Source organism: Saimiri boliviensis, chromosome 5 (genome assembly GCF_048565385.1).
Source record: "Saimiri boliviensis isolate mSaiBol1 chromosome 5, mSaiBol1.pri, whole genome shotgun sequence".
Taxonomy (NCBI): domain Eukaryota; kingdom Metazoa; phylum Chordata; class Mammalia; order Primates; family Cebidae; genus Saimiri; species Saimiri boliviensis.
Window position 1 is genome coordinate 144931277 of NC_133453.1, and position 19561 is coordinate 144950837.

At 39.5% G+C, this 19561-nt stretch overlaps 1 protein-coding gene across 3 annotated transcripts in view; it reads right to left on the minus strand.

The window, feature by feature from the left end:
* TARS3 (threonyl-tRNA synthetase 3) overlaps positions 1 to 19561 on the minus strand; it is a 65773-nt gene that overhangs the window by 26784 nt on the left and 19428 nt on the right. For all 3 annotated transcript variants that reach the window (XR_005582318.2, XR_005582319.2, XM_039480063.2), the window contains exons 8-10: positions 18256 to 18334; positions 16652 to 16798; positions 15657 to 15755 (exon numbers count right to left, since the gene is read on the minus strand). Coding sequence is in view for 1 of the 3 variants with exons in the window: in XM_039480063.2 (XP_039335997.1) it covers positions 15657 to 15755; positions 16652 to 16798; positions 18256 to 18334 (325 nt within the window). In the remaining 2 variants the exon portion in view is untranslated. The remainder of the gene's footprint in view (positions 1 to 15656; positions 15756 to 16651; positions 16799 to 18255; positions 18335 to 19561) is intronic.

Below are 19561 nucleotides of genomic sequence, written 5' to 3' on the forward strand. Positions count from 1 at the left end.
TTTCATTTAAACTTCTTTAAAAATAAATTAGGCGATTGTTGTTGGGTAAATATTTTATGTGCACTTTCCAAAAATGCATATTCTGCTATTGTTTTATAAATGTCAATTAGGTCAAATTGTTTTGACAGTATTTAATAGGGACCCTTTGCATGACAATTTTAGTTTGGATGAACACAAAAACCTCCATAAGTAAGAATTCTAAGAATCCTTAGATTCTCAACATTTGTAAATCACTTAATGGACATCTGGCACAAATCTAGAATGCCATACTTTCATCAGGTTTTAAAAACTGTTTTCACAGTTTAAAAAACATAAAACATAACATTTTAATATTACTATAACTGAAAGGTTTTCTATAACTGAAAGGAATGTTATCTGATACTCTTCAGCAGGGCAACTTGGCCGTCCATGGTAGACAGCTTGGGTCTCAGCCATCCAGTAAGCTGCTTTACCCACTCAACGTTTTTCTAATTTAGTAAAAACAAAAACAGGTCGGGTGTGGTGGCTTATGCTTGTAATCCCAGCACTCTGGAAGGCTAAGGTGGGCAGATCACCTGAGGCCAAGAGTTTGAGACCAGCCTGGTCAACATGGTGAAACTCCATCTCTACTAAAAATACAAAGATTAGCCAGGTGTCGTGGCATACACATGTAATCCCAGCTACTCGGGAGGCTAAAGCAGGAGAATCGCTTGAACCCAGGAGATGGAGGTTGCAGTGAGCCAAGATCACGCCATTGCACTCCAGCCTGGGCAAGAGAGCTAGACCCCATCTCAAAAAAAGAAAAAACATTTTACAAAATGATGTCATGAAGAACAACAGTAATTATTGGCTATTTCAGATGGTTCCATATATTCAGATCAACAAGGTCCCAGAAATTAAGGGTTAGTGTGTGGGTGGGGGAGGGGCAAGGTGTGTGTTTGCTTTTACTAAAGACTACTTTTAAAGTCTAGCTCAGGAGATACTGCTCAATGCATTTTTAATTCACTCTGAATACAATCATGTTAGGAATGTATGTTTCATTGAGGTGTTTAGAAATGATTTTAAACTATCCCCGAAATGGACTGAATGTCTGTGTCTCCCCCAAAATTGTCATATTGATACCTTAACCCCAAGGTGATGCTATTAGGAAGGAGGGCCTTTGACAAGTGATTAGGTCATAAGGGTAGAGCCCTCATAAATGGGATTAGTGACCTTAAAAAAGGATTCCCAGAAAGCTTTCTGGGCCTTTCTGCCAACTGAGGTTACAAAAAGTCTGCAGTCTGCAGCCTGGAAGAGGGCCCTCACCAGAACCCAACCATGCTGGGACCCTAATCTTAGAATTCCTGCCTCTAGAACTGTGAGAAATACCCTTCTGTTGTTTATAGGCTACCCAGTCTATGGTACTTTGTTAAAGCAGCACAAACTAACTTAATACAATCCCTATGAGATGAAGTGTCAAGAACTACCACATTTTTACACACATATATATATTTAGGAGATATCTATATATAGAACAAACATTATGCTGCTGTATCTTTCCATATTATAATATACATATTGCTTTGTCTTTCTCTCACATACACATAAATAACAGAGAGACAAAACAAACTGGCAAAATGTTACCAACTGATGAATCCATATGAAGGAAATATGAATGTTCGTTGTACTGCATTTTAGTTTTTCTGTATATTTAAACTTTTCAAGAGAAAAAGTTGGGGAGTAAAATATGTCTAATGCCATTTCATTAATTTCTTTCTCTAAAGAGTAAAGAAAGCCAAGGCTGGGAAAGAGTAAACTCTCAGTGACTGAGCAGTTCACAGCTCAGTCCAGTCTGCTGAAGAAATCCAGAAAGCTTATTTGGAACATTAAAAATCCGATTTCATCCCTGAAGTAATAGTTTAGGTTATTGAAGGAGATGAATCCCTACCCACACCTAGTGATCTAGCCACTTGAGAACATCTAAATAGCATCTAAGAATCAGTGTCATAAAATTGTTTTCAAGTAATTTGTCCTCTTAAAAAATAAAGCAATTCCACATAAACAGCTCCTTTCCAAAACCCCATTAAAATAGGAGTAAAAGTTTTTAAAAGAACATAAATCTACCAGAACAAAGAGGAAAGGAGAGGAGATGAATGCTATAATTCAGAATCTGGAAAGTAGACAAACAAGTACTATGTGCCTCAGAAGACCTAGGAAAGCCAAAACTAAGTTGGCAGTAGGAGAAACCCAGAAGCAAGCTACTTTAGCTGGGTGTAGATTTCTAGGCTTCGCATTTCTAAGGCATTGTTTCTGTCTTCTGTTTTTCAGTGTTTCCACTGAAAATTTCAATGCTGTTCTGATACCCAGTCCTATATCTATGCCTTTTTTCTCTCTGGAAACATTTAGGATAGTTTCTTTATCCCTGGAGTTTTGGAATCTTTAAATAATGTGTTTTGGTGCCCAAAAGATGTTTTCACTAAAAACCAAGACATGCTTGGGAGTTGAGATTGTCCCTTGACCATTATGGGCTCCCTTTGCTATAGAACTGATAGGCAGAAAAGGACTAACTACTCTTGATCCCAATTACTGGGAGAAGGACTTACTACCCTGGATCCCGATTACTGGGAGAAGTTATACTGCTTACAACCGAGTAAGGAGGACTACATCTGAAACTCAATGGGAAGTCTTAGATACCCACACATCTAGCAATAATAGTCAGTGGGAAACCCTGAAACCCGATAAAGAAAGCATTACTAAAAACCTGGATCCTAAGGACAGATTTGGGCCATCCACTGTTACTGGTTTAACTGCATTCTCCAAATAAGATATTCTGAAGTCCTAACTCCTAATACTGCAGAATGTGTCCTTATTTGAAGTAGGGTCTTTATAATCAAATTAAAATGAGATCATTAGGGTACATCCTAATACAATATGGCTGGTCTCTTTACAAAAAGGAGAAATCTGGATACAGAGACAGATGCATACCGGAGAAGACAATGTGAAGACACATAAGGAGAACACTAGGTGAACACAGAGGCTGGGAATGATGCTTCAATGAGCCAAGGACCAAAGATGATTGGCAACCACCAATAGCTAGAAGGCAAGGAAGGATTCTCCCACAGGTTTTAGAGGGAACATAGCCTCAACACCTTGATTTCACGCTTCTGGTCTCCAAAACTGGGAGATAATAAATTTCTGTTATTTTAAGTCACCTAGTTTATTATATTTTATTATAATACCCTAGGAAACTAATGCACCCACCAAATAAAACACTGCCCATTTGGGGTGCCGGCAGGATAAGGAGAACATGGAATGAGTGATGGAAAAAGAAGGCTCTGATATATCGGCTTGGCCTTAGTATCCATCTACAGAGGCTGGGGGTGAAACAGCTACATTTAGTTATGTCTTTTCCTTGCATTCTTACATGAAGGGCACTCATGGTGGCCAATGTCACAATTTAGATTTAGGTGAAATTGAAACAACATCACCACATGATGATACATCGGCTGATGGAACTTTGTGCAAAGAAACCAATGTCCTCATCCAAGCAAAAGGCAAGGATGTGCTGAGAGGCCCAAGGGATGAGCCGGGCTGGTTATTTTCCATCTGCCACTTCCTGTCTCACCCCATCCTAGCCCATTTTCCTTCCTTCTCTGACCTGCTCTAGGTCCCCCAAAGCTGACTTCTATGGCCTCCATAGAAGGCTCACTTGCTGTGATTATTATTTTTTTATTTTATAAAATATATACTTTAATTTTAAACACAATAGTATAATATAACATGCTTAAATTATGTTTCATGTGAAAAAAATACACAATTTATAAAGAAAACCTTAACATCTCTCTCTCATTCCACCCTTTACTGCACTGAGATAATGCTAATGGCCTGGTGTTACTGTATTTCAGCCCTCTTCTGCACAACCATGCAAACACAATACACACATACAGGATTTCCTTGTTTTCTGCTTTTATCTATTTAAAAAAAGGATACACTATACATTTACTGTGTAACTTCTAGTTTCCAACAGTAAGGTATATTGACTCCCCCTTGGACTTTGTATGTATCTATATATTTTCGTAATAACTGCATAGTATTCTATTGTGTGGACGTATCATAAAGCATTTAACTCTTCTATTGAGAAACGTTAGACCTTTTTTTTTTAATGCTACAAACTATTCTGCAGTCAAGTTTTTTTCTACGTGATTTTAATTGTATATTTTAGATTCCTCTCTAATATTTACTATCAGATTAGTAGCAATTTAAACTTTCTTGAGAAGTGTAAGATAACTTGTTTCCTCACATTTCCTTCAGCAATGAAAATTATTTAATGGGTACAAATCTTTTAAGTAAAAGTACTTCAATATAGTTTTTTGTTTTTGTTGTGGTTGTTGTTGTTGTTGTTTGAGACAGTGTGTTGCTCTGTCACCCAGGCTGGAGTGCACTGGCGTGATCTCAGCTCACTACAACCTCCACCTCCTGGGTTCAAGCAATTCTCCTGCCTCAGCCTCCCGAGTAGCTGGGATCACAGATGTGCACCACCATGCCTGGCTAATTTTTGTATTTTTAGCAGAGACAAGATTTCACCATGTTGGCCAGGCTGGTCTCAAACTCCTGACTTCAAGTGATCCATCCATCTCAGCCTCCCAAAGTTCTAGAATTACAGGAGTGAGCCACTGTGCTCAGCCTTTAAAATTTTTTTAAATAAATTTTATTACATATATTTGAGATTTACATGATGTTATAGGATACAAATTGTAAAATGGTTAGAGAAGCAGAACTAACATATTCATCATCTCACCTTTTCTGTGTCACAAGAACAGTTAAAATCTAATTATTTAACAAAACTCTCTGATAAAATATAATTTTGTTAATTTTAGTCCTCGTGTTCTACAATTAGATCTGTAACTTTGTTCATTCTAGATATCTGTTACTTTGTATCCTTTGATTTGTATCTCCCCATTTCTTCTCCCCAACCTCTGACCATGGTAAGCACTGTTTCTCTGTGTATGTATTTGAGCTCTCTCCTTTTTTCAGGTTTATCAGCTCCCCTGATTCCTAGCCTCTGTGCTCAACCTGGAATTACATCTCCAGCCTTCTTGGACTCCCCGGGATCATGGGATTTCTTGGCCTCCATAAACACACAAGCCAATTCCTCATAATAAATTGTCTTCTTTTCTATATATCCTGTTAGTTCCATTTTCTGGAGAATCCTGACATGCTAATATACTTTCCTTATGATTTCTGATTGGGTTTGACCAACAGGAAGTTCCAAAAGGATCCAGAGGGTAGTAGAAGAGAGAAGTCTGGATATTTCTTTCCCCTCCCCACTTCTTCCCTGCTGTGGTTTTATTCAGGCTCTGGCTGCATTCTACAGTTACAGCTTCAGCTGAGTGGCCTCTCCTCCACGGCTCCAAACTCTCTGTGCATTCTGGTATTACTACTCCATCTCCTCACTTCTGCAGGCCTAGTGTTGGAGGGGAAGGGATTCTTGCTGTTGGTAATCCCTGGGTGCTCTACCATCCCTTGTTAGTTACCTTAGCCAGGCCTATACATCCATTACTATTTCCTTCACTAGACTCTCTTCAGTTAAACCCTGGGAGTGCATCTTTCAGGACTCTCTCTGCAGCAGAGCGGAATGTCTTAAGGCTGCCATCTTCACAAAGATAAGCTTGGTTTGGAAATCCACTAAATCCAAGGTTGTGTGAAGAGGAAGCAAAAATTCCCCAAGTGGGTTATTAGTATAATAACAAGAGAAGCTACTCCCCTCCCCACTCCATGGTTTCAAGACAAGCATGAACAAGTCAGGGAGATTCAAGGAAATACAAAAGGTGTGACTGAGATGAGCTTTACAAAAGCAATCCTCATAAGTAGCTGGTGGGAATACAAAATAGTAACCACTTTGGAAAACAGTTTGGCATTTTCTTATAAACTTAGATTTACCATATGTATTCACCTATTCTCACATTGCTAATGAAGACATACCCAAGACTAGGTAATTTATAAAGGAAAGAGGTTTAATGGACTCACAGTTCAGCATAGTTGGGGAGGCCTCACAATCATGCTGGAAGGCAAAGGGAAGCAAAGGCACATCTTACATGGCAGCAGACAAGAGACCTTGTGCAGGAGAACTCCCATTTATAAAACCATTGGACCTTGAGAGACTTATTCACTACCACAAGAACAGTATGGGGGAAGCCACTCCCATGATTCAATTATCTCTACCTGGCCCCACCCCTGACACCTGGGGATTATTACAATTCAAGGTGAGATTTGGGTGGGGACACAGCCAAACCATATCACCATATGACCCTGAAATCATAGTCCCAGGTATTTACACTAGTAAAATGAAAACATATGTTCATACAAAAAAAAAAAAAAACTGTACATGAATGATAATAGCAGCTTTATTCTTAATTGCCAAAAACTGAAAACAAAACAAATGCCCCTCAACTGCAGGATGGGTATGAAGCTGTGGTATGTCCCTATGATGGAATACTGCCCAGAGATAAAAGGAGAGACTCATGGGGACACTCGACTTGGATGTGTCTCAAGGGTGCTATGCTGCATGAAAGCAGTCAGTCCCTAAAGGTTTTATAAAATTACGATTCTATTTATATGCCAATATTTTAGGGATGGAGAACAAATCAGCAGTTCCTTGGGGTGAGGGGTAGAGGAGGGTTTGACTTTTAAAAGGGTGTCATGAGGGAGCTTTGAGGGGTGATGGAACTGTTCTGTATCTTGATTGTTGAGGTGATAACATAGTTCTGCATGTTAACAAAGATGTGTACATTTCACTGCATGACAATTTTTTTTTTAATTTTAAAAGGAGGTAAGAAGGGTACAGAAAGAATCAGTTAACAGACATGTTCCAGAATACAATGAAAAAGAATTTCAAGGAGAGTAACAAAAAGATCTATTTATTAACTATCAGTTGTCCACACAGCCAGTAACCAATATACAAACAAAATTTCACTTGACTTGACTTAAACTTAAGTGGAAGTCATGCTACCTGAGTTAAAAACTCAGAAATCTTGAAATTTCCCTCAGTGGGAACAGTATGCAGACCCAGCCCATCCTGGCCTCTTGCATCTCTTCCACAGAAATGTAGCAGTTCCAGTTATGAGAGAAAGAACGCTTCCTGGTGGAATGCGGCCACATATTCCACTGTGCTCAGTACCACGTATCCCTAGCACTCTGGCCACAACTGACTAGATTAGGACTTGGCACTAAGCCAAAGGGTACTGATATTGGACCAGACCATGGCCCCTGAGGTGGCCTAGCTGTGACTGAGACTCTGTCCCACAAGCACACCCTCTACCAGCTGGTGACTAACAGAACTGACTGGAACCTCCCGGAGGACCCTGAGGCGCATGGAGGACGGCAGAGAGGAAAAAAGACACAAGCAGACAAACTAAAAAAAACCCAGCTGGTCTGACTGCAGTGGTGTTTGCAACTAACAGATCACAACTAGTTACAGATTTCTGTGTTCCTCCTCCACTCTTACTGCTTCACTTGACTAGCCTAAATAAATAAATAAGCAAGCAAATAAATAAATAAAAATAAAACCCAACAGTATTCTCTTCTCCAGCAACATACTTTAAATATAGAAACAGAGGCAGAAAATAAAAAGATAGGTAAAGATACGTAATTTAAGAAAGCTGGTTTGCCTATGTCAATGTCAAAGTAGACTCTGGAAAAAAATAGTTTTATTACAAAAGGTCAAATAGCCTATGAATCCATTTATATGTGACACCTAGAAATAGTCAATTTCATAGTGACAGAACGTAGAATGGTGGTTGCAGAGGCTGGGGAGGCAGGCATGGGAGTTAGTGTTTAGTGGGTACAGAGATTAAGTGTAGCACGATGGCGAGGTCCTGGAGTTTGTTCTCCAAGATGAAAAGAGTTCTGGAGATGGACCATGACAGTTGCATGACAACATGAACGAACTTAGTGAGAATTAATTGCACTCTTAAAATAATTAAAATGGTAAATGTTTATATTATGTGTATTTTACCACAAAATGGCTTTACTGAGGTATAATTTACATGCCATAAAATTCCCTAATTTTAAGTGTACAATTCAGTGACTTCTGACAGACGTATACAGTCATGTAACCTCTGCCACAACCAAGATATGGAGCATTTCCACCCTCCAGGAAGTTCCCTTCTGACCCTTTGGAGTCAATCCCCTCTCCCCACCTGCTGGACTCCTAATCATCTTTCCGTCACTATAGTTTCAGGATTTCTGAAATGTCATATAATGGGATGGTGCCTTATGGCTTCTCTGTCTTCTCTGGTTCAGCACAATGCTTTTGAGTTTCTCCTTCGTGCATATATCAGTACCTTGCTGCTTTTAAATGCTGAGAGTACTGCACAGCATGGACTTACCACATTATGTTTACCCTTTCACAAGTTGAATTTTGGGTTGTTTCTGGTTTTGTGCTATTATAAACATCCAAATACAAATCTCTGTGTAAATGTGGACATATGTTGGGATAACAATTAAAAGTGGGATTGATGGCTCACATGCATGTTTAACTTTACAAGAAAATGCCAAACTGCTATAAAGTAGCTATACCATTTTACATTCCTACCAGCAATAAGAGTTACACTTCCTCCACATTCTTGTCAATGCCTGATGTTTTCAGTCTTTCTCCGCTGGGAAGGGGACATTCTAGTGGGCATATAAGTGTATCTCACTATGGGTTTAATATTTATTTCCTTGATGACCAACGATGTTGAGCTTTTTGTGGGTTTTTTTGCCACAGTCATGAAAAAATAAAAATCAAAGAATGAATTTGATGAAAGATGTGCAAGACCTCTAAAATAGAAACTCCAAAATATTGGTGAGGGAAAACAGAGAGTAAATTCATATGATTACCATGCTTATGAATTGGAAAACTCAGTATTATTAAGGTATCAATTATCTGCAAATTCATCTATACATTGAGTGCAGTTCCAGTTAAAATACTAGGCATTTTTTGTTTTTTGGTTTTTTTTAAATTGAAAAGCTTGGCTGGGTGCAGTGACTCACGCCTGTAGTCACAGCACTTTGGGAGGCCAAAGTGGGTGGATCATGAGGTCAGGAGTTCAAGACCATCCTCGCCAACATAGTGAAACCCTGTCTCTACTAAAAATATAAAAGTTAGCTAGGCATGATGGCATACACCTGTAGTCCTAGCTACTCAGGAAACTGAGGCAGAAGAATCACTTGAACCCGGGAGGCAGAAGTTGTGGTGAGCTGAGATCGTGCCACTGCACTCCAGCCTGGGCAACAGAGCAAGACTCCGTCTCAAAAAAAAAATTGAAAAGCTTATTGTAAAATTTATATTGAAATACAAAGAATCAAAAATACCCAAAATAATCCTAAAGAAGAATAAAATTAAAGGAAAGTTATTTATATTAAGATTTAAAATACAGTTACAGTAATTGAGAAAAACAGTGTGATACTGATGCAGGGATGGACCAAAAGACCAAAGGAACAGAATATCCAGAAATATACACACACATACATATATAATCACATATATAAATGACTGTCTATATAATAATCATACACATATGGTTATTCAGCTTAGCACAAAAATTCTGCTGCAATAAATGGCACTGAAGCTATTAGATTACCCTGGGGAGAAAAGTGAACCTTGACCCTACCACTCACAGAACCTAAAAATGAACTCAAGGTAGATCACAGGATGAAAGCAAACACAATCAAGCTTTCAGAACCTAACACAGAAGAACAGCATCTTGGCTCTGAATGGGATATGAAAGGCACTAACCAAAAAAGAAAAAGTAACAAATTGGACTTCATTAAATGCAAAATTGTTGGTCAAAAGACATTATTAAGAAAGTGAATTGAAGGCCGGGCGCGGTGGCTCAAGCCTGTAATCCCAGCACTTTGGGAGGCCGAGGCGGGTGGATCACGAGGTCGAGAGATCAAGACCATCCTGGTCAACATGGTGAAACCCCGTCTCTACTAAAAATACAAAAAATTAGCTGGGCATGGTGGTGTGTGCCTGTAATCCCAGCTACGCAGGAGGCTGAGGCAGGAGAATTGCCTGAACCCAGGAGGCGGAGGTTGCGGTGAGCCGAGATCGTGCCATTGCACTCCAGCCTGGGTAACAAGAGCAAAACTCCGTCTCAAAAAAAAAAAAAAAAAAAAAAAAAAAAAAAAAAAAGAAAGTGAATTGAAAAGCCATAGACTGAAAGAATACACTCACAATACATATATTTAACCAATGATTCCTATTAAGTATTGAAAGAACTTCTACAAATCAATAATAAAAAGATAAACCACCTGATTTTTTAAATGGACAAAATACTTGAGAAGGCACTTCAGAAAAAAAGGATATCCAAAAAAAACAAAAACAAAAAAAACAGTAAACGTAAGAAAGGGTTCTCAGTATCATTATTCATCAGGGAAATATAAAATAAAATCACTATATCTACCAGAATAACATATTGATAACAGCAAGGGCTGATGAGGATGCAGAGCCACTGCAATGCTCACATGTTTCTGGAAGAAATATTAAGTGGTCTGACCACATAAAAACTGTTCAGCATTTTCTCGAAGAGTTAATCATATACTACCCCATGACCTAGCAATTCTATTTATGGGTACATACCCAAAAGAAATGAGTACTTATGTACACCAAAGGTGTGTTCAAGACTGTTGATAGCAGCTTTGTGTACAATAGCGCTAAACTGGAAATAATCTAAATGTACAACTACAAGATAATGAATAAACAGGTTGTACCATATCCATAGTACAGGAAATACCTCAAAACAACACAAAAAGACCTTATCATAGCTATCACAACTTGGATGAATCTCAGACGTTAAGCTCAACAAAAGAAACACCAGAAACACAGCAGAAAATATTGTATGATTCCATTTATATGAAGTTTAAGACAAGGCTAAATTAGTCTACAGCAGGCGTCCCCAAACTTTTTACACAGGGGGCCAGTTCACTGTCCCTCAGACCGTTGGAGGGCCGCCACATACTGTGCTCCTCTCACTGACCACCAGTGAAAGAGGTGCCCCTTCCTGAAGTGTGGCAGGGGGCCGGATAAATGGCCTCAGGGGGCCACATGCGGCCCGCAGACCATAGTTTGAGGACGCCTGGTCTATGGTAACAGAATCAACAGAGAGATTACCTCAGGTGGGAGAAGGGAGGCAAGAATCGACTAGGAAGTGACCCAAGAAGACCTTATGGGGGAGTGATAGTGATCTTTGTCTTGATTTGGATGGTGGTTGTGTAAATGTTCACATGCATGAAAACTGACTGAGCTGCGTGCTTCAGATCTGTGCACTTTAATCAATGTAACTTACACATCAATCAATAACTGGCATGAGACTCTACCTGAATATAGTCATGTAAGGGACCCAATCCAAGAACCAGCCAGATGAGCCTAAAATCTGGAACTATGAAAGACAGTAATGATGAAATGGCAGTTTCAAACTATTAACTTCTAAGATGCTTGGCTATGCTGCAACAGCCATCCCGAACAGAATTTCAAACTGGATGTAGGTACTGCTATAACTAGGAAATAAAAATAAAATCTTAAGCTCCCCAAGTGACTGAACAGACACCTTCTTGGCCAAGGGGACCCCAGAGAAACCTTAAAAACTGAGTTACTGGCAGTGACAGGAGGTTGGGCACACCTAATTATACCCACTCCCTCACTAACCACCATTAGGCTTTCTTTCCTAAGAGTTAAACAGAAACAAGCCCTTTCAAAAGACTTGCTCCACCAGTGATTTACACAACTGACTAGCATTCCGTCCTGATAAGAGACCACTAACCATGTACTGGTTCTAGTTGGTTTATAAAAGCTGCACATGGGATGCCTCTGTGTCCTCCATTTGACCTTCTGGTTATACAACCCACTTTAACACATTAAGTCTCTACCCCAAAGTGAACAAGGGATGCATGTAACATGCATGTTTGCTTACGATGTATGTATATGTCGGCTCTTTGTGAATATTCATAACTTACAACCTGTTAAATATTTATACTTGGCCAACTTCATCAGCATAAATTCCTGTCTTACTTTTCCCTCCCTCGAAATGCCTGCTTCTGGTTTCGGCCAGAAGCTATGCTTTCCAGCTTGCAGGATACCAGGCTGCAACCCCTCAAAAGAAATGAAGCTCTCCTTTCCAATTTTATGAACCTCATGATTCTTCAGTTGACCTAACAATAACCTAAAAGATGTAGCTTTGGGGTCAGGTAGTGGGCAGAAGCTAAAATTCTTATTACGAGGTGCCAGAAACAGATGGTGGGTAGCACTGTCACCAGAGATAACACAGAGGACAGAAAGAGTACCCAAAGAACTATGAACTTAGCTGGGGAGAAGTCCCGGCAGAATGTAGAAAGTGACAACCAATTTCTGGCGGCCTACAGTAAAATATAAGAAGAGAAGTATAAACCAAAGGTGAAACTAATTAACTTTTTGAGCGAAGTTTAGAGGAAATACAGTCACCAGGACCTGCTAGGTTCAAAAATAAAACATTCTTTTCCTGAGACTGTCCCAAAAAAAGACTTACAAAGCTTCAGTACAAGATAAAATTCAGATTATAATCATCAAAGCACAGCCTTAGGGTAAAGGTCTTAAGGGCGGGGCTGTAAGACACTCTGAAGACCTCAAAATGATCTTCTGTAAGTGCACCTAGTAAGGCTTCTAAAAGTCCTAGGAGAGTGCTTTGTAAACTCTCTCAGTTAAACACAAAGGCTTTGAAGACTACAGTGTACTGTTGTCTCACAGTAGCCTCCTAGGTAAAAGCAGGATCTGTGTCAGATAGATGTGGATGTGGCTTTTACCTAACCATGTTGATGATAAATTTATATAAAAGGCCTCACAATGTTTTTAAAGGAATTGTACTAGCTTAGAATTGAAAGACAGCACAAAACGAAATGAGGGTTTTGGACCACCTCCAGCATTTTACAGGAAGGTATCAGGTTGAGAATACTAAGAAAGCCACCCCAAAATACACATGGGCCATTTCTCATGGTACAGAAAGGATGTCTCAGAGGGCAGAATCACAGCCAGGCAGAACAAAAGTGTATCTTGATCAGAGCGTATCTTTTGACCCTGGGGCAGTGGTAACTGGTAAATACCAGAATTTCTACAGATGGTGACTACTGTGTGCCTCCTACTCTCCCCTACTCCTTTTTGAATGAGACTATCTACTGCATTCTTTTCCTCTAGCACCATTTTGTAATGCGGGGGAGATGGGAGGGTAAGGTGGCTGGTAGATAATTTGTGGTTTTAGTTCACAGGCCTTGATGTAGAGGAAATGTACTTGATGATGCATTCCCAAGAAACTGCACCAGAGGAGCCTCATATGCCTCTAGGCCTGATTCAGATAACATCTTACTGGACTTTTGAGCCAATGCAGTAATGAGACTTGGAATTATTTGTTACTCAAGAACAGAATACATTGGAGAACAGAATGGACTTCCCTACAGTCCTATGGGGCTGAAAAGACACAGATCTACCAGCCTGTCAATTGGAAACCCAAGAGGGTCATGGCCTAGAAACAGAAATCAAAAATTGGTTGAATTTTATTAAAATGGAAGCCAGCCCTAACCCAGTGCAATCTCTTGACTGAACTGAGTGATCAGTCTTTAATACTGGCAGGGGGTGAATGGTCCAGTGGGAGACATCATCATCTAGAGCCTCTACACTTATATTAAATACAGTATCTGGCATATAATAAAATATTACTAGATATGGCAAGAGACATGACCATATAACAAAAAACCAATGAGAAAAAACAGCTGAGTTCCCTTACAGGTTTTAACTCTTGGTAAAGCCAACTCCTTCAGACAAGGGTACCTAGAAATTCGAAGTTCTCAGCATTGTCTGTGTCTGTCAAATACTCCCATTCCAAGCTTCAGGGACCCATGCCTTCCCAACCAGTACCCTTACCTTAGAATAAGGGATCACTGGGTTTGTGTATTTAAATGCCTTTACAATTTGATGACCCACACATATCAAGCCCTGGTCCTGATCATCAGCCACGTCTGTCTTGCATCTATAAAAAAGAAGAGATCCCCTTAATGCCACTGTAAAGGCTTTCTGTTCATTCTTCATCTATTGTACTCCCAATTTGAGAGTACAGGGTGCCAGGGGCCATGTTGATTTTCCAGAAAAAGACAGGACATCCAAATCAGCAGCTGTGGTGGTTATCACCACCTGCCTAAATCTAAATCTCTGATAATTTTCAGTGATTCTTCAAGTCTCTTCCCCTGCCCTCTGATCTCCTACCACCGACTCACATTGGGCAGTCCCTACTGAAAGATATGTACCCCAAGTGATAGAATCCATAGATGTCAGCCTCCAGGGGCACAGCACAAGAAAGAAAGGAAGGAGAACAAGACTAGCGAAGCAAACAGAGAATAACCAGCACAGGCCACATGCCATATACTCTTTTCTTAGAAAGTTACTCAGGAAAGTCATCCCCAAATGAGAACTAAAGATAAGCAAAGAAGAGCTAGGTAGGGACCAGGAAACAGGATTCAGCATAGGAAGAGACATGAGGAAAGTGGCCAAGATGATGAAAATAAGTCCTAAGACATCAGTTTCCAAGAACCTTAGTAGCAAGTTAATTCTGGAATGAGAGGACCAAATTTGAAAAAAAATTTACTGAGCAATTACCTGAATCATTGCAGAATACACTGCAAGGAGATCTGTATTTTTTTTTAAAGAAATCAGAGGATGAATTAGTGGTAGGCACATTAAAAAACTAAGTAAAAGAAAAATTTAGGTAATGATTACAGTAAAGACAAAATGGTGCGAGAATGGAAATGTAATCCTAGCAGCCGACCTGGATCCCCTCTGAACAGTATCTACACAGTCCTCACCCGGTAAATACTAATGACCTTCCCATTTATGAACTTGTATTACAAGTAGATATTTACACTATTGGTTTGTTCCTCTTTCCTCTGGAGCTGCCAAATCACCTGGGAATCAGGCTTTAGGCAAAGGGAAGCACCAGTGGCCCATGGATCACATTTGGAGAAGTAATGCTTCACGGTTCAACACTGTGCCAGAAAAGACACTTTCTCCTTTCTTCTTTTTCACAGGGAGCGCCACACTTAGTCTAATGCTTGCCTTTATATCTACAGGCTTTAGAAACTTATATGGACAAAAAGTGAATTTTATCAAATCCAGGAATGTGTTCAGGGAAAACAGAAATTATCTCCATGTTGTTATTAGAAGGTACAATCTGTTATCTCACTTTTTTTTTTTTTTTTTTTTTTTTTTTTTTTGAGACAGGGTCTTGCTCTATCACTCAGGCTGGAGTACAGTGGCATGATCCCAACTCACTGCAACCTCTGCCTCCCAGGTTCAAGCAATTCTCCTGCCTCACCCTCCTGAGTAGCTGGGTTTACAGGCGTGCACCACCACACTCAGCTAATTTTTATATTTTTAGTAGAAACAGGATTTCACCATGTTGACCAGGCTGGTCTTGAACTCCTGACCTCAGGTGATCTGCCCGCCTTGGCCTCCCAAAGTGCTGGAATTACAGGCGTGCACCACCACGCCCAACCAGTATTTCACTTTTAACCTCAAACTTCTTATTAACATTACCAAAGTAAAATTAGTGGAGATGTTTGACCATTTTATTACGAGAGAAAATAGTAAAATGTAAACTGGAATTGAATAAGAATAAAATATTTTAAAGTCAACTTACTCGTATGAAATCCACAAGTGTATTATAAATGAAGGCTCCTCTGGGAAGGAAAAAACAGCTTCCAGGACTCAAATCATGGAAAAAGAAAAGTTCTTGTTCCTAGATTGAAACAATAATTGCATTTCAAATGTCATCTGTTGTGGCTTAATATTTACTGCACACATATGATATGCTAGGAATAAAACACATAATACTCAGTTGCTTCCATCTCCTCTAGTAATAGACATTCCAAGGCCATTCAATACTTTTATCTAAATATATATAATAGCATAGTAAAATTTCCATTCATATTTATGGTGAGTTAGCTTTGAACTTAGCTTTATGTCACCATCTACTATTTTCTGGTAATTTTTTTTACTTGGTACACTTGGAGTATGGCATTCATGGGGAGACAACGTGCAAAAAAGACCAAAAAGTTCACTGCAGGAGGTGGGCTTTAGGTGATGATGATCATCATCAAGGCTGTCACTTACTGAGAACCTGCCCCATACCATGCACCAACATCAGGTATCTGTCTTCACATCTACCCTGCGAGGCTACCCACCAAGGAAGACGAGGACATGGAGCCTCATAGGTGAACACCCTGCCCATCGTCTAACACAGCTAGTGAGTGCAAGAAAGACTGGGCCTAAAGCTCAGGCCTAGCTGCTTTCCAATCTCATTTTTTCCTTCTACATGCTGCTCTGTTTCACAGATACAATGGATGTTATCAGGTGCACAGAATATTAAAAAAACAACTTTATTTTTATATCATGACAAAAATAAGAGAAGTGTGTAATTTTTATAATTTAACATAAGATACAGGACAAAGAGGTTAGAAGACATCTGGGGTATTAGAATGAAAGAATTCTGCAGCAGACTGTGAGTGCCAGCAAAACAGATGGGAGAGAAGAAGAAGAAATCTTATTTTTAAAGCAACTGAGCTTTGTGAGACAGAAACATTCCTATGTTGGCTTGCGATTACATCTCCCTAGTGATTAAGATGTGGGGCATACCTTCCCAATCTTCCTGTGATCTCTGTTCTTTGCTTCCTCTTGGAACTTTTCCCAGTTTCTCATCATCTTGTTATCAGGGAAAGATATTCCATAGATCCTCTGCAATGTTTCCATTTCAGGATTGCCCTCCCAATATGTTGAAGAATTCTAAATATCAAAGAGAATTTTGGTAAATATAGCAAACGTTCTATTGTAAGTAAAACTGCTCTTAAATATGAATGCAATTTTCCACTATAACATCAGCAAAGCAGCCTGGCACAGTGGCTCATGCCCATAATCCCAGCACTTTGGGAGGCCTAGGTGGTAAGATCATTTGAGCTCAGGAGTTTGAGACCAGCCTAGACAACATGGCAAAACCATCTCTACAGAAAATACAAAAATTAGCCAGGCATGATGGCACATGCCTGTAGTCCCAGCTACTTGGGGGACTGAGGCAAGAGGATTGCTTGAGCAATCCTCAAGAAGGTTGAGGCTGCAGTGAGCAGTGTTTGTGCCACTGCACTCCAGCCTGGGTGACAAAGCAAGACCTTGTCTCAAAATCAAACAAACAAACAAAATCAACAAAGCTTATTTACAGAATACTTTTTGTAGTACTGAGAACAATATTAAAATGGATTCTAACTAAACCTTCCCAGCCCAAATTATATATTAATCAGTAAATTGTGTAGAGTCTGCTATGGATTCTAGGAATGACCGTGAGAGCGCATGGAAAGAAGGGAAGGCTGAGCAGCAATCATGATCCCCAAGGACAGGGCAGAATACAAGGCAGGTGCAGGGAAGTAAAGGTTGGTCTTGCTGCCCTACAGTCCATGATTAAGAACAGTGCCACTAGCCAGCCCCCCATTTTACCTGTAAGAAAACCAAAGCCCAGAAAGGCTGGGACTGCCAAGTCCATCCTGTGCCTCCTAAATCCCAGAGCAACGTTTTCTCCATTACACCATCATATCCCCTTCTGCTGTTTGCTTTTTTTGGCAGTATATTACTTTCACGTGCAGACAAATATTCTTGTTTACTTCAGGGCAATTCAAGAAAACCACAGTATACGGAACAATGTTTTAAAATAGCATATGAAAAAGGCCAGGTGTGGTGGTTTACACCTACAATCCTAGCACATTGGAAGGCCGAGGCAGGCGGATCACCTGAGGTCAAAAGTTCGAGACCAGCCTGACCAACGTGGCGAAACCCCATCTCAACTAAAAATACAAAAATTAGCCAAGCGTGGTGGCTGTAATCCCAGCTACTTGGGAGGCTGAGGCAGAATTGCTTGAATCTGGGAGGTGGAGGTTGCAGTGAGCCAAGATCACACCACTACACTCCAGCCCGGGCGACAGAGCAAGACTTCATCTCAGATAAATAAATAAGTAAATAGAATAGAATACTGTATGAAAAAGAAATGTTACAACACTCGCAGTAAGGTAAAATGATAAACAAAAGCTACCTATAGTGTTCTAATTATCAAAATTCTAAATGATTTCATTAGTTTTAGTCCAATAAGAATGAAATATTTTCAAATATGATGTTCAGACTACAAAAGATATGACTGAAATCCCTTAATATCTAGTGCCCCTTAGGTTTGCTATATTCAAAAAAAAATCAATCTTTACCTTAAAAATTTTGATGGTTTTAATTTTTCCAGTGTGTCTTACATGTGGACCTTTGCAAAGGTCAATTAATGGACCGCACCTATAACGAAATATTTAAGACATGCTCAGGCACAGTTACAGTTTTTTGGACTATTCATGATAAGCCATAATATCCTATATTTTAGGTAGAGTTTCATTTATTTATATGTGGCAAGGCCATTTTTAATTTAGGATGAAGGAGAGAGGCAATTCATCTAGCCTCAGAGTCCACTCTGCCTTCTAGATTCAAAAACCACAGAACATCTTCTGAAAGAAACCATGCAATTCACTGATTAGAAACTTAAAAATTACAACAAATACAAAAAGGGACTGGCTTATAGCCTGGCAAACACAAAAATGTCATCTCTTTCAATGGCCATTCTTTGTGTATTGTTCTCTAGGGAGAGAGCTTCTGAGTAAAACTCAGATGAAAGGAAGGAATGCCGAATTAGCACGAAAGCCTTCAATACTCTAACCTTTAAACAGAAAGCCACAAAAGCTTTAATGTTTTTTCAAAAATTAAATACAAGTCATTCAAATTGGAAAACTACAAAAAGTGTCAACGTTGACCTAAGTAAGGTTCTAAACCCCAACAACTCAAGCATTAGAAGCCAGAAATTTAAAACTTAGCCTGTTTTCTATATTTTCATTTATTTTTAAATTTTAAAATAGTTATACTAACATTTATTTGAATTATAAACAACAAATAATAAAACTTTATGAGGTCATTGGATAATACCAAAAAAGATAAACATGGCATTCCACATCAATATCAAATGGCACTGAGTTCATATTATAATTTAATGAATGCACCGTGCATAGATAGAATATCTGTGGTTGTAATTAAATACCAGGTCTTCTAAGCCAGTACTATGAGGGTCCCAGCAGCACCCAGATGGCCGGAACACACAGAAAGGGGAATAGCAATTATATATAGGGTGTATAAACACAGAAAAATAAAAAGGAGTTCAGGAACCTGAGGTTAAACAAACAGAACTAAGTGATTCTGGTATTAATTTCACTTGCCTCCTCTTACATTTGATTCTGCCTTTGTTTCCCAGTATTTTCTTTTGTTCTTATCACGAATATCCTACTAATGCATGAAGTTTGCTACACTTGGACTCTCGACAATGGGGCAGACTCTTCTACACCTGGACACTGAAGAGTAAGTACGAGGCAGAGAATCGCTGCTAAGGAGGTGCCCTGGAATGGTCCCCATTCTGATTAATGTGGAAGGATGGAATGGAAACTCCTTTCCCAACAGTATCACCCACACGGAGAAAAATCC